At 50.2% G+C, this 15,966-nt stretch overlaps 1 protein-coding gene across 5 annotated transcripts in view; it reads right to left on the bottom strand.

The window, feature by feature from the left end:
• ARNT2 (aryl hydrocarbon receptor nuclear translocator 2) overlaps nt 1-15,966 on the bottom strand; it is a 157,317-nt gene that overhangs the window by 52,396 nt on the left and 88,955 nt on the right. For all 5 annotated transcript variants that reach the window (XM_041752488.1, XM_041752487.1, XM_041752490.1 and 2 more), the window contains exons 6-8: nt 13,041-13,143; nt 9,397-9,462; nt 8,967-9,052 (exon numbers count right to left, since the gene is read on the bottom strand). In XM_041752488.1, the coding sequence (XP_041608422.1) occupies nt 8,967-9,052; nt 9,397-9,462; nt 13,041-13,143 (255 nt within the window). The remainder of the gene's footprint in view (nt 1-8,966; nt 9,053-9,396; nt 9,463-13,040; nt 13,144-15,966) is intronic.

Raw genomic sequence — 15,966 nt, forward strand, 5'->3', positions numbered from 1 at the left:
AAACAACCTATAGCTCTCACGGTGGGAGAAAGGAGAAGCAGGCTGCCCAGGGAAGAAAAACAAAAGCCTGTCTCAGGCCTCTTTGAGGAGGGAGCCCCATGACCCAGGAGCCCCCAGGGCAGCCACGGGGGAGCCACAGGGAGGATCGCCCAGACAGTCAAGGAATTGTGGATGGCGCACCCACTCACTCTTCTTGCAAGAGACTACAGGCTCCTCCTGCCACTGAGGGAAGATATAACATCATGGAGGGGACACTGTGTAGAGTAAATGAGGTGAGCAATGCAGCCCATGGGGCCAACCAGGGATGGGTGACCACCTTCTTGCAAGATAGATGATGTCAGACAGTGACCACATACCTGAACTCTCTGTTATGGATCTAAAGCCCCAGGTCATCTCCACTCTTAGCACAGGTGAGGGGAGGCAGTCTTGTGGGACCCATAAGTGCGGGGACCCTGGAATTGTCTTGGGTCCAAGTCCCGTCAGCCATGCATGCAGCCTGCACCTGCCTTTCTGGAATCCCATATCCCCTCTCCTTCTGCAAGCACTGCCCCGATTCGACATCACAATTTCTTCCTGGGTGAGTCTCCTCCAGTCCACCAGCCTTTGGGCCCATCCCTGTTCCTCCCACTTTCCTCCAACATGTAGACTGATCTCTAAAAACCTTCAGTGGCCTTCACTGATGCTCCATGGGATGGAGAGCAGTGTCCAAACTCCCAGCCTGGCCCATGAGGCCCCGATCCCAGGATTGGCCTCCTGCCCACTCAGCCATCATCCTCTGTGGCCACAGCAAAGTGCACACAGCTGCCAGCACAGCACCCCTCCTACCAGGAGAGAGCAGAGCACTGTGGTGAGAGCATCAGGAAGGCCTAGTCTCACAGCCAGGCCAGGAGATGAGCTACTTAATGACACTGTGTGCATCCTCTGGCAGCTCCTCTGTAGGACAGGGTGGTAACAGGCCAATACTTCTTTGGGTTTCTTGCAAAAATGAAATAATGTAATGCAGCACACAGAGGGCTGTTCCTGGAGCCTAGTGTGTGGCAGGCACTCACCAATGGAGCCATGGTCATTACTCAAACCCTGTGCCCTCATCCATGCAGCCCTGTGCTTGCCGAGTATTTTTTCAATTAGGAAATTCCTACATTTTCTTCATGTCTACACTTCTGCACAGGTGTTACTCTCTCCTTGCCTGTGGGGCTTTCAGTGGGGCTGGCTCCAGCGAGGACGACAGAGGAGCCAAGCTCCACACTCGCAGCAGAAGGGCTCTCCCCTCAGCCTGCTTCCCTCTCTGTACTTTGCCGTGACCTGCGCGCCTACCTGTCTCCCCCACTGGAAAGTGAGTTCCCAGGGTAGGACCTGTGGCAGACTAGCTGCCATAGGGTCTCCAGGCTTAGCAAGGTGTCCAGCCCACAGCAGGAGCTGGAAAACCTCCACTGGGGCACCAAAACAGGGGCTTTGCCCTCGCCAGGAAGGAGCATCCAGGAGGCTTTGCCAACTGTTGCTCTGCATCTCGGAGCTTAGGTCCTGGCTTTGCTGTCTAACCCAGCATCAGATCCAGGGCCTGAACAGGAGCCCAATCCCTGATGTGCTCATGTGCCATGGACAGGTCAAGGTGGCCCAGGGTAAAAGGAAGCAGGGATCCTGCCACCACCTTGTGAGTCGGCAGCCTCAGTTCAGACAGGGTGGCTTTGGGAGATTTTCAAATGAAGGCAAACAAAGACACTGTGTTCAACAAGCAAAGTGCAAGAAGTATGGGGCTTTTGTGGGTGAGCTTGTGGGAGGGCTGAGCGGTTTGGTGAAATGACAGCACTGGCGTGGCCCCTACACATCCTGGCCCAAAACTCCAAGTCACCTCCAGCCTCTGGCATGCTGTGGCCCAGGCTTTCTGATGGTCCAGCAGCAAAGTGAAGAAAAGCACCAGCCTCACAGCTGAGAAAGCACGCAGGGGTGCCAGCACCAGGGCCCCCTCCTGAGCACATGGGCCCAGACGGAGTGGTCAGATCCAGTCAGGCTCCCCATCCCCTGGGTGGAACCTCGGCTCTCCTATGCAGACACACTGCCAGTTCTCCAGACATCTCCCCCACAGATCATTAGGTGATGAAGGTAGCCAGAAGACAGTTCCTGAAGGAGAGGCCGGCTGCTGGTTCAAAGCCAGACGTCTGTCTGACGTGCAAGGTAGCAAGGCAACAACAACCAGGGGTGGGCAAGAAATGACATCTTCTCAGTTTCAGAACTTCCTTTTGACTCTGAATATATCTCATGAGATATAAAGTGCACCCCATTACGTGCAACTTCTTCCTCACCCCTGGATTCTGCTGACCACAGTGTATCTGCCCCATCAGACTGAAGCAGCGCAGGATCTGATGAGGGGGCTGTCCCTGGAACCTCGCTTTCTTCCTGCCACACCCCAACACTTCAAACGAAACCCACATAGTGCATGGTGCAGCAAGGCAAACTGGGAAGGCCACCGCATTACAGACGGGGCTCGGAACACGGGATGGCGCCTTAGTGCTCATGTTCCCAGCATGGTCAGCGGGTCCCAGGCAGAGCTCTTGGGGCACGGCCGGCCAGCATATGCCGCACACGGGTCATCTAAGACCCCTTTCTGGCACCCCCTCTGCTCACCTGTAGAGATTTCCAAGGTCGCCAGTGGATATCTTGGCAACATTGGTGCTTAGGACTTCCTCCTTTCCAACCATGTCATCGTTTATAATTAAGGAGCTTGGGGCGTGCAGGGACAGCACTCCTCGAGAACATTCACAAGGCTCCATGCAAGCGGAGGGAGAGTCACTGCTCCAGTGCTCCAGTTCCATGACCTTATCCTAGGGTGAGCGTGCCAATGACCTCACTCTGGCCACCTCATTGAGGCCAGATGACTCTCTCTTCCATCTTAAAAGATTTCTGGGAAAGTAGATTGTATCAACGCCTTTGGAAATTCTGGCAAGAAATTATTTCCCACATCTACCCTCTAGGTCAACTATTCTTCTGTCTCTTCCCTCCTTTCCTTCTCTCCTTTCTTCCTTTCATCCATCAATCCATCTGTCCATCTGTCCAGTCTTCAGGAAACATACTATGCACCAGATCTGAGCTAAGCAGTGGGGTGGGCAAATGAATGCAGCCCACACGTGGTCTTGAGAGATCTCCATGGGACGCACACACAGCATCATATGTGCTAAGAATGTAGTTATCGACCAAGGAACAGCATATTATCAGCCACAGAACAAGGCGGCATAAGCTAAGTATCCTGGGTCAGATGCTTAACTGATTTGAGCCATCCAGGCACCCTCAGACTGATTTCTTTGAAACATCATTTTCTCTGATTACAAAACTCACGTAAAAGCTGGGCAAAGGCAGGTGTGAAGAGAGAAGAAAAAAGTAGCAATACTCTGCTCCTCAGGAATAACAATGGCTAACACTGTATGTACAGTTTAAAAATGTACAGATACATTCTTCACTTCTAACAAAAATAAACTTGGGGTCATGATGTTTACGTTGTGTAGCCTGCTATTCTTTTTCACTTCTTAGCACTTTGCTTCATTCTTTTTTTTAATATGCTGATGCTTTTATTTCTATAGGATAAATTCAAAGTAGTGATGTTGAATAGTCAACAGGTGTGCACATACTAATTGTTAGCACAGAGAGCTATATAGTTTTTTCCAAAAGATTGTAGCAATTCCTGTTCCCATCAGCCCATGCTCTTCCAATCTCCATCAGAATCGGTCTTTTACAATTTATCACTCTTTTACAATTTTTGCATCTCCAGGGGGTGAAAATGGCATCTCATTTCTGCTATCATTTGCATTACTCTTACTGCTAGAGGGTTGAGCACTTTTTTTCTACTTACTGTCCATGTGTATTTTATGAGACATTTATTGAATCTCACTTTGCTTCATGCTTAAGTGTCCTTTGAAAGCACGCCGAGTTTGTGGTCATCCAGTATCGCATCAAATAGATACTCCATGCTATTTTTAACCAATTCTGTCACTGAAATTTAGACTAATTTAGTGATCTCACAATTATTAGGAATGTTTATTTTTAAAAATATTTTATTTATTTATTCAAGAGAGACACACAGAGAGAGGCAGAGACACAGGCGGAGGGAGAAGCAGGCTCCCTTCAGGGAGCTTGATGCAGGACTCAATCCCAGGACCCTGGGATCAAGACCTGAGCCAAAGGCAGACACTCAACCACTGAGCCACTCAGGCGTCCCTATAAATAATGTTTAAATGTGTAACACATACACATCTTTGATTAATTCCCTAAAATAAATTCCTAGAAGTGCAACTCCTGCGTGTTGGGGAACGCACATTTTAAAGCATTTGGTAATATTGCCAAACTAATCCATAGAAGGTCTGTACTGCCTTGTAATATTCCCACTAGCAGTGCATCAAAGTGTCCATTTTTCTGAACCTTACCAACACTGTGTATTTTGTCTTGGCTACTTTCTGCCACTTGATAGGTAAGAGGAGACAGTATCAAATTATTTTAATTTGCAGTTCTAACAGGGAACTAAATGTCTCCCATCTGCTAAGTGTGTATATGTATTTATATTTATACATGTTTTTAATCCCCTGTTCATATCCTTTGCTCATTTCTCCCTACTGAGCTAAAATCTGCCTTTTGGTAACTTTCCTCTTTTGGTCCAAATTGTGCCTTCTGGACCTATCCTAAGTAAGATTAATTCCTCCTTCATATAACACCCCCTCAAATACTTCAAGACAGAAATCATGTCTTGCTTTCTCCAATATAAACACCCCCAGCTCCTTCAATCCTTTCTCACATGGCACAGTTACAAGAGCAGTCACTGAAGACTTCATGCCGCAGTGCTACTGCCCCAATACCCTGTCCACACAAACGCTCATGAGGCCAGACCTCATGTGACTCCAGGAAAGCCTGCTGGGGTCACCTGGGCAGGTGGGTATGATCACCGCCCTGCATCTTGGGCCTCAGACTCCTCTCTTCTGCTCGTCCTCAAGGATCCTCTGAGTTAGACTCATGATGATCATGCATTTCTCATGATATTGTAGGCCTGGAGCCCAAATAAAGCGGTCAGAAGGAGAGTACTTGAGGCCATAAATAGGGTGAGGAATTTGCCTGGTATAAGAAGAATGATTAATGAATTCAGAAAAGGAACACATTAAGAATGAGATGGGCCCTTGGAATGGGGGTCCCAAGAGCTGGATTTGGTGGTACTGACCCACCCTGAGATGAGTGTCCTTCAGGAAGCTCTCCTAACCCAGGCGCCCTCCTTGGTCCCCAGGGCCAGCTGCCTTACCACATTCTCTTGTGATCATCTGTGTACGTGCTGGGGCCCCAGCCACACATCTCTATACTCCCTGAGGGACAGGCCTATGTCTGGCACTGGAGAGTCTAGCTCAGCAACGGGCACACATCACATCATCATAAGCGCTCCGTGAGCTGAGCTGCTGCAGGAAGTCTCTCTCCAGGCTGTCCACACCTTTTCTCGTTTGCCTTTCATCGAACAACCTTCCAATACGAACCTGTTCTCACAAGAACCTCAGAATCTCACAGGTTCCCTGGATAACAGACATGAGTATCCACGTCAGAGACAAGGTAACCCCATGGTATTACTGGATTGCACCTGGTGGAGACTTCAGCTTCTGAGGACTCATCCACATTCACTGGGGCTGAGCAATTCTAGAGCAGGACTGTTTCTACATCTACATTACTGAAGTTCACCCTCTGACCACTGTGAAGCAGTGGTGCTTTATGAGTTCCTGTCTTGAGTGTAGCTGGGGGCCTTCAGACAAGCAGCACCACAATTTTGTGCATTATGGTTTAAGTAGAAAAATATATATATATAAATAAAAAATACATAAATTAAAAAATATACATACACATATGTATATATGTCAAGCTGAATATACGCATATATACAGCCAACGTAAACCCAGCCAGCTCCCACAAACATTAAATTAAACTTCGCAATATGACTTATTTACCTCGGCTACTATTACCTGACATGTCACATCTGGATTTCAACACAGATTTACAAGGAATGCTAAAAGGCAAGAAAACACACAGCCTGGGGAGACAAAGTAAGCCTCATATCCAGACTTAGATATGACACAGACCTTGAAATTACTAGACAGGGAATTTAAAATAACTATAATGAATACGTTAAGAACTCTAATGGGAGAACAGACAATAGCAAAAACAGATGGGTAATGCAAGTAGAGGGACAGAAACACCAGGAGGAAAGCAGAAGGAAATGCTAGAAATAACAAACACTGTCAAAATGAGGACTGCCTTTGATACATTCATCAGTAGACTGGATAGTGCCAAGGAAAGAAGTAGTGAGCCTGAAGACATGTCGATTGAAACCCCCAAAACCAAAATACAAAGAGAAAAAAAGAGTGCAAAAATCCAGAACACAATACCCCCAACTCATAGTACAATTTCAAATGATATAACACATGTGTAATACCAATACCAAAAGGAGAAAAAAGAAAATAGAACCAACGGAATATGTGAAAAACAATGTCCAAGAATTTTTCAAAATGAATGACATCAAACCACAGACACAGGAAGCTCAGACATGACCAAGCAGTATAAATAACCAAAAAGCAAAACAAAATGAAGTACTGAGGTTTTCTGCAGAAACCCAAAGAGAAAGGAAAAAATCTTGAAAGAAGCCAGAAAACTAAAAAAAAAAAGAAAGCCCCACATCATCTGTAAAAACACAAGGATAAGAGTTATCCTCTGATTTCTCATCAGAAACCATGAAAACAAGAAGAGAGAATATTTGTTTATTTATTTATAAATTCATTCACTCACTCAGTCATTCATTCAGTAGGCTCTGCACCCAGCATGGAGCCCAATGTGGGGCTCAAACTCATGACCATGAGATCCAGACCTGAGTCAAGATCAAGAGTCAGACCCTTAACAGACTGAGACAGCCAGGAGTCCCAAGATGAGAGAATATTTAAAGTGTTGGAGGAAAATAAGCACTAACCTAAAATCCTATATTCAGTAAAATTATCCTTCAAGACTGAAGGAGAAATAATGACCTTCTGTGAAAAATAAAAATAGAAAGAATTCATCACCAGCAGAGCTGTCCTGTAAGAAATGTTAAAAGAGGTTCCTCAGGAAGAAGGAAACGATGTGGGTTAGAAACACGTATCTGGGGCAGCCTGGGTGGTTCAGCGGTTTGGCGCCGCCTTCAGCCCAGAGCCTGATCCTGGAGACCTAGGATCGAGTCCCACGTCGGGCTCCCTGCATGGAGCCTGCTTCTCCCTCTGCCTGTGTCTCTGCCTCTCTTTCTCCCTCTCTCTCTCTCTCTGTCTCTCATGAATAAATAGATTTAAAAAAAAAAAAACAAAAACCACGGATCTGCATGAAGGAAAGAGTGTCAGAGAAACAATAAATTAAGGTATGATGAACTTTTTTATTTTTATTACTCTTAATTGAGCTAATGTATTTCTGTTTGTTCCAAGTAATAATAATAACAACAATGTGCAGGTTGATTAGATAAGTGAACTGTAGGGGATCAGAACTCCAGGAGATGGAAGGAGGAGGAAGGAAAGCCGAGTGACAGAGTCCTTGCATTACCCATGAAGTGGTACAATATTACTTGAAAGTAGATTTACATTAGTTGTAAATGTGTATTTCGAACTTAAGGCAAATAATATAGATTTTTTTAAAGATTTTATTTATTTATTTTGGGAGGGAGCAGGGGGAAAGGCAGAGGGAGAGAGAATCTCAAGCAGACTCCTCACTGAGTGCAGAATCCAAAAAGGGATCGATCCCACAACACTGAGATCATGATCTAAGCCAAAATCAAAGTCAGACACTCAGCTGACTGAGTCACCCAGGTTCTCCAATAAAGATATTTCTTTTTTTTTTTAATTTTTTTTAGTAAAGATATTTCTAAGGAAATATAATTGATATGCTAAGTCAAGAGAGAATATGAAATCCCATAAAATGTTCAATGAAAACTAGAGAAGGCAGAGAGGAGGAGAAGAAAAGAAGGAACAAATACAATGAATAGGAAAACATGCCAGGTATTATTCAAACTGTGTCAATAATCACATTAAATGTTAATGGTCTAAATATACCAATTAAAAGGCAAATTGTCAGAGTGGGTAAAAGCACTAGACCAACGATGTGTTGTCTACAAGGAACTCACATGCCACCATCAAGTGTACAATTCAGTGGTTTTTTTGATGGTAGAGTGGTGCAACCATCGCCCCTATCTGATTTCAGAATACCTTGAAAAGAAACACCGTACCCATGACAGTCATTCCCCAGCACCCGGAAACCACAAGTCTACTTTCTGTCTAGAAGGATTTGCCTTGTCTGGATATTGCACAGAAATGAAATCAGGCCACATGCTGCCTGCGTGGCTTCTTCCACTTAGCATGATGTTTTTCAGGCTCCCCAATATGGCAACATGGATCAATCCTTTGCTTCCTTGATTGGCTATATAACATTTTATTGTATGGATACTCTACTTTTTTATCTATCTGTTCATCAGCTGATGCACACATTCAAGTTGCTTCCACTTTATGGCCACAAACTCAGCTATGAACATTTACATGCACGTTTCTTTGCTCTGGGCCCCATTGAGTGCACCCAGGAGTGGGAGTCCTCCATCATATGGCAGCTCTACATCTATCATGGTGAGGACTGAGGACCATCCATCTGGATCCCCCATCAGGGTCAGAAGTACCATGTGAACTACCACCTGGGCTTCACATAGGGCTCCAGGGAACAGACCACAGAAACGGCTGAGGCTCCCACCATCCCTGCACGATTGCTCTTTTCAAAAACCTCCACTTCAAGAAGTAGGATTTTTTCCAATTATGAAGATGGTTACATTCTAACCACGAAGAAAAATAACAATATCTTTCTGCCTCTTTCCATGGGAATAGATCCCTAGCAGGAAAGCAGGGTAAGGGATGAAGAGCATTTGACTCCCTTGGGATGAGTATGTGGCTTCTGCTTACCTGCTGGGGGCCAGGCCTTGATGTATCCCGTGCAGTGCACCACAGCATACTGGGCCTCCCCTTCTTTCACGGGACCAAGACCATTCCTAAACAAAGAGCATGTATGAGATGGCTTCTAGCACCTGACAGGGAGGCAAGGCCACCGATGGCTCCCCTGGGATCTGAGCTACTGGGGTCACACTTACCTTGTGGTTTTGAACACTGCCTTCTTACCACCCTGCTTTCCGTCCTGCTAAGCAGCATCCATCTCCCTTCCCTCCCAGGCCATGCAGCCCTAGTCCCAATGCAGCCCTGATGTGACCCAGATGTGCACACTGCACACCCCTCCCTGTGCTCAGCCCCTCTTCAGAGCCTGCCACCCCGTAGAGCTCAGCGCATTTGGGCTTTCTACCAGTATGGCCCCAAACACATGTCAGAAAAGCCTACTGACCTGAACCTTTTCCTCATGGTGGTGATTCGGTTGAGAGGGAGGTGATCCAAAGGAGCATTTCCACACCTACGATTTGATAAATAATTAGAGTGAGTAGAGACTCTAGCAGGTTTGCTACAGCCAGATAGGTGGGTCTTATCTGACCCTCACACACCAGCCCAGGTGACCCAACAGCCAGGTCCCTTCCAAAGGGCAGGCTCGGCCTTGCACTCCTTGAGCTGTGTTGTCACTGAAGACCAGGCCAGTGTGACCCACTTGGCAGAGCACGGGGCCCAGCCTGGAGGCTAGAGAAACAGGAAGGCTCTAGGGGATTGTGGGCATGCACCATGCTACAGATACACGTCTGTGTCACGGGGTGGCTTTTGGGAAAGCAGCGAGGTGGGTGATGACAGCAGTAGTGTCTCTTCGGGCCTCAGCAGAGACAGCAACTCCAAACACATGGTGCCTGCTGGTAAAAAGGAACATCCTCTTGGCTCTGGCCGCAGGCTTGGGAACCCTCCCTCCCGGAGGGGATAACATGACCCCTATGGGCCCTGATAGCCAAGGGCAGAGTGGGGACAGAGAGGGACAGCCTTTTCGAGCGTCCTTCCCAGGGAACCAGGGGATGCGAGGCATCCCACTGCCTGCTCTGGGGGGACCTTTCCAGCCTCTCTTCTCTGTGGCATCTCAGGCTCTGAACAGGTGCACAGTGGCCAGGAGTCGATTGCTGCTGGGTCCACCCAGTCGTACGTGGGCAACCAGTTCTCAACTCCATGACAGGTGCCACTCTGCATGTCTTCATACTCAACGTGGCCAAGAAAAGAGTCCACCTGTCCTCTGAGACCTGGGGCAGCTGCCAGCGCATGCCTGTCCCCCGGGAGGGTTGACACAGGACCCCACTGCCTGGGCGAGCTGGAGTGGCCCTCGGTGTCTTCCTCACACTAACCCACTTTATTGGGAGGACAAAGTCCTGTGCTCAGTAGATGGCAGCACTGCCACCTCACAGGTGAATCCAGGTAGTGTGGACTTGGTTGTGCAAAAACCCAGTGGGAGCATGCCCCCTAAGGCGCGCCAGGGCAGGGAGGGGGCGGCCTGAGCTGTGTGACAGGGCGGTGCTCACAGCGTGGAGACTGCTGTGGAAGTGGGCACCGGGATGCTCCCAGGGAGAGTGTTCACAGGGCCTGCCTGGGGCCGTAACTCAGAGTTGCCGTGGCTGGCAATGTCCGGGGAATGATGCCGGGCGGGTGTGTGCTCCTGACCTGGCACCAGGCACCCATGGGCTACACCACGTAAACCAATGGGGTTTTGTCTCCAGGTGGACACCAGCACAAGGGAATTGTGCTGCCCCGCGTGCCCATCTGTCCGCATACACTAGTGCTAAGTTGGATGTAGCCTCATGTATTTTGTCACCTGAAGGCCATCTTGTGACCTGAGGCAGGTGGAAGAGGGAGTCCTGTCCCTGTCTCCTGGAAGAAGGGCCAGCTCTGGCTCTGAGGAGAGGACACCCACCCCTGACTCAAACTGCCCGCTGCCCCAGAGCCCAGTGTAAGGGTACAGAGTAGGTCTCCTCTCAACACGGGCAGCCCTTGCAAGTCACAGGGGTGGCAGCAAACGGGGAGGGTGGCCTTGTGGGAGGCTCCCCTGAGCCACCCCGAGACCCTCAAGCAGCTCGGCAGGAAGGGGAAGGAGCTCAGGGACACCATCAAGCTCAGCGTGGGTCCCAAGGACTTTTCAGGAGAGGCACTCAAGGAGGGCTCGGCAGACGCTGTGCGGGGCAGCGGGGAGAGGCTGAGGTGCTGGGGGAGAAGGGGAGGCCCGCCTGGCTCTCCTGCCGGGGGCTCTAGCTCTGGCTGGTCCTGCCTCTGCGTCGGGCACGGCCCAGCCCTCTCATCTGGGACTCATTAGGAGCCTCTGCGGTGATCACGTCTTCCTCCCAGAAATGTCCTGCACCCCCTCGTTCTCTGCCACCTGCCTGCAGCTCCTCCTTGCCTCCCTGCCGCAGGCCTGGCCTGGGGCTCAGACGCCTGGCCTCCCCCCAGAGGCATCTACAGGAGGCTAGCCCTATCTTTCTAATGAAATCTCAGCACTTTTTTTTTTTTTTTTTTTTTAACCGCAGTCACTATTAGCCTATTTCTCACCTGGCTTATTACTACGGATGGCCTCCTCACTTCCACCCTGTTCTTTCTCAGGAGGTTTATTCTCCACACGCATGCAGAGTGAAATTTTTAAATATAATTCGGGACATGTCACTCATGATAAAACTCCAACAGCCTCCCATCTCATTCAGAGTAAAAGTCAAAGGCTAGTAAGTAACCTGACATCCTGACCTTCCTGAGGACCATTCCCTCCTCCCCCACCCATTCACTCTGCTCCTGGGAGAGAGCCTTATTGTTCCTTGAGCATGACAAGACATCCCTACCTCAGGGCCTTTGTGCTTGCTGTTCCGTCTACTTGGTGTTTTTTTTCCGCAGATATTCCCAGATGTCCCCACTCAAAACGTCACTTTATCAATGAGTCCTCCCCTAACCAACCTATAAACTAACACATAAACCAACAACTCCTACTACTTCCTTCTTCTTAAATTTTTTAAAGATTAAAAAAAAATTTATTTGTTCATGAGTGACACACAGAGAAAGGCAGAGACATAGGCAGAGGGAGAAGCAGGCTCCCTGCCAGGAGCCCGATGTGAGACTCGATCCCAGGACCCCGGGATCACGCCCTGAGCTGAAGGCAGATGCTCAACCACTGAGCCAACCAGGTGAGCCCCTAAGTTTTATTTTCCTCAACAGCTACCATCTGGCGTTCCCTGTATCTACTTGGTACTTTTGTCTATGGTGTGTCTCCTGTCCTCAAGTGATGCTCTACACACTCAGGATTTGCTTTATTCAGTGCTAAGCCTGGCACTTTGAAAACCACAGGCACCAGCAGGCCCTCAGTATAAATGTGTTGAGTAGCTGAATGAATGAGAACCATCGCCTCATTTTACAGCCTCCGAAACTGCACACACCAGGCAGACGGGCCTGTCAGGCACCTCCCACCGCCCCCCTCCCTACAGGACCTCGGGATACAGGGAGGTCTCGACTGAAGTCTCAAAATCCTTGTTCCTTCTTCTTCAGGGATAGAACCTTCTCTACCCCTGAGCACAGTCATTTGGCATATCCTCAGCAGCCACGTGCTAACCACACTCCACTGCAGGTCACGGGAGGCCCAGGAAGAAAAACCCAAAGCCCCTATCCTCGGGCAGCCAGCACCTGCTCACAGAGCCATGACACACCCGGAACAACAATCAACAATACTGGAATTAAACACCGATTCTGATGTACGATTTGGTGCAGGAGACACAAGAGAAGGTATGAAATCCACAGATCTTATGTGAAACATACTGAGAAATACGGAGCCTGGACAGGATTGAAGAATTGGTAGAAAGTTGGGACCTAGAGGGTAGGGGAGCCTCCCCAGGAGTGAGCAGAGACTGGCAGGACATCAGACAGGGTAGGAGGGGAGCGAGCAGGATGAGGGCCCTCCCAGACAGACCACAGAGAGCGCCAGCTCCCAAGCTGTGGCCAGGATCTGATGGGTGGCATTGGCAGGATCTGGGAAGGCACCTGCTGGTGGAACAGAAGGAGTGGACCACCCCGAGCCACAGCTCCCCGTCAGCCACAAACCTCATCCTGCAGATGAAGGACCTCCTCGAGCCCATGCACATCCTCATGGAAGACTGCTGACCCTCCTTCTTCACCGTCCCCGTCTTCAGGTCCAGGATCCGGCCTAGGAGAGAGAGGGACACATGTATAAGCCTCTGCCTTCGATGGGGGCATGGGAGTGTGAGGGGAGAGCCTTCTTCAAATGCTCTGCAAATGAGGACAAACAGGGCTGCTCAGATTGTTTCCCAGATCCCCAGCATTCTCTGTCCAGAAACATGTACAGTCACAAAACCCACACAATCCTAAATGCCTCGTCTTCTTCAGAGGCCCGTCTCTACCTGCTGTCCCTGCTCTGTCGGATGCCACCATCTGAAGTCATTCTAACTTGGATTCTTTCTCCCCATCATTTCACGGAGACAGCATTCTCCAAAGTCACCAGCAACTTCCTTGCTGCAAATCCCAACCCCCATTCCCCTGGTCTCCACTCCTCCTTCCTCCTTTCATCCCCCAGAGACCCCAGCTGGGCCATTGGCTGTCCTGCCACCATGCACCCCTAACCAACTTTGCCCACCCTGGTGATGACCACCTCTGGACATTAATCATCCTGTGCCTATGGCTCCAGCACTGGCCCTTCCACCCCCTCGAGCACCAGCCCCTCCACCCTCTCTAGCACTAACCCCTCTATCCCCTCCAGCACTAGCCCCCTCTATCCCCACCAGCACCTGTCCCTCCACCCCTTTCAGCACTGGCCCCTCCACCCCCTCCAGCACCTGTGCCTCCATCCCCTCCAGCACTAGGCCCTCTATCCCTTCCAGCACCTGTCCCTCCATCCCCTCCAGCAATGACCCCCTCCGTCCCCTCTAGCACTGGACCCTCCATCCCCTCCATCCCTGTCCAAGACCACCAGTACAAGTACCACCACTCCTCCCCGACATCAGCAAATGTGCCATCAATGTGGAAATGAAGGTCAGAATTCCAGATGCCACATGGGAGTCCCTCCCTCCTGTCATCCCTGCATCCCCACCTGTGTCTCCACCTCCTCTGCTCACCTGCCATCCTTCCACTGAGACTCACTGGCTCCCAGTGTTCCCTCTGTCCCTGTACCTCCCTTATGGCCGCCGGCTGTGTAGACAGCACATGTCTGGCGGCCCACCTGGGCTGGAAAGGCAGCACTTCCAGAGGGTCCTCAGAGAGTACTCTAGAACACTGCCCTGCCCACCCCTCCACCCTGGTTCTGCCACACATCCCGTTACCCTGCCCAAGAGAAGGGTCATGAGAGCCACCTATGTAACCTTACATGGTCTAGGAGACACGTTTTTCAAAAAGTTATAACAAACAGGTGAATTGCTTTCAATAACGTATCTGAAACGTCACCATTCCAATATGTAAAACGTCAGCAGCATGTTTTGCATTCTTTCTCTCCTGCGCCTCTTTGACACTCGTGTGTCTTTGGCACACAGGGTGAACCTCCATTCCAACGAGCCCGGTGCTGGGTGCTCAGTGAGCTGGGCAAGCAGTGGCCTCCAGGCAGGGTGACGCAGCTCCGCACACAGCCCACCACGTCCGTGTCTCCAAGGGCGACACATTTGCAGACATGCGCCTCCCGCCACAAGTCCACACTCTGCTCCACATGCACTACCATCCTGACATCACAACCCTGGGAAGCCTTCTCAGGCCACCTCACATGGAGCTCTCTCCCCCTTTCTATCCCACTCATCCATGGCCTCGCTCAATATTTATCTAGTGTTTTTGCAGAGCTGGCCTCTTGTGAGGCTCTGCAGATGCAAACATGAACAAGGTATCCTCATGGCTAGTGGAGGAGATACATCTGTAACACCTGCCACACTATACTCGCATGCCCTTGACCTTGACCTTGACCTCCGTTCCTTGCAGCAAGGCACCAAGTGGAAACAGCCAACGGTGCCTGGTGCAGTGCACACGCTGGCTAAACTGGACTGTTTGCACCCATCCGTGGAAGGACTTTGCAGCAACAATGGCATTAAGTGATGTGCTAGTATGAATTGTTTACCTCTATTCCCGTTTCTATGACAAAACGTTTACAGACTGATGCCCATCCATCACGTACCTTGTTCCCACTGCACAAGAACGCTGCATCCCCTCCCTACCGTGGGTGCACCAGACGCTTCCCACCCGGCCCCTTCCCACGGCTACTCTGCCCAGTGTTCAAACGCCATCAGATTATGGTCACTGGTTGGTTGGGGAGCAGAGAAAAACCCTTTACGATGCTGAGACCCCATCCTCTTGCTCCCTGGGCTCTGTCCCCGCTCAGCTCCACACCTGTCCTGAAGCCTCAGCTCCCCGCCCCACAGGCTGCTCCAGTCAAGGCCACCAGGGCCCCATTTGTGGCCAAACTCAACAGATACTAACCAGTCCCTCTCGACTTGGTCTCTGCCCTCACCTGTCCCTCTTCTCGGACTCTTCTCACCCTGGACACCACTCTCTCCTGCCTCCCCTTTGCTGGTTCTCAGCCCTGTGGCAGCTCCTCTTCCCGGTCCTCCCCTGGTGGTGGCACTCAGGGGCCTGTGCCCTTCTGTCCCACACTCCCCCAGACCCTCAGGGGCTCTCAGTTCCACCACCTTCAGAGCTGCTGACGACACCAAGACAGCACCTCCAGCAGGATCTCTCTCAGAAGCTCCCGTGTTATCTACCTGTTGGGGCATCTCAGATACCCCACGTTTGTGGGTCCAGAACCAAACCCACTGTCCTGTCCATAGCACCTAGAGCCACCCTTCCTCCCCCATCCCTGTCCGGGTCACCAGCCCTGCACTCCTCCACGGCTCGAGCCAGAAATCCAGAGCCAGGAGCAAGGACGGACCTCACTTCCAACCCTGCTGCTTCACTTACTGTGTGACCCTGGGCAACTGACCTGACGTGTCTGTGCCTCTGCTTCTTCATCCATAAAATGAGGGGAACACTAGTACCTCCC

This window comes from Vulpes lagopus, chromosome 4 (assembly GCF_018345385.1).
Source record: "Vulpes lagopus strain Blue_001 chromosome 4, ASM1834538v1, whole genome shotgun sequence".
NCBI classification, from domain to species: domain Eukaryota; kingdom Metazoa; phylum Chordata; class Mammalia; order Carnivora; family Canidae; genus Vulpes; species Vulpes lagopus.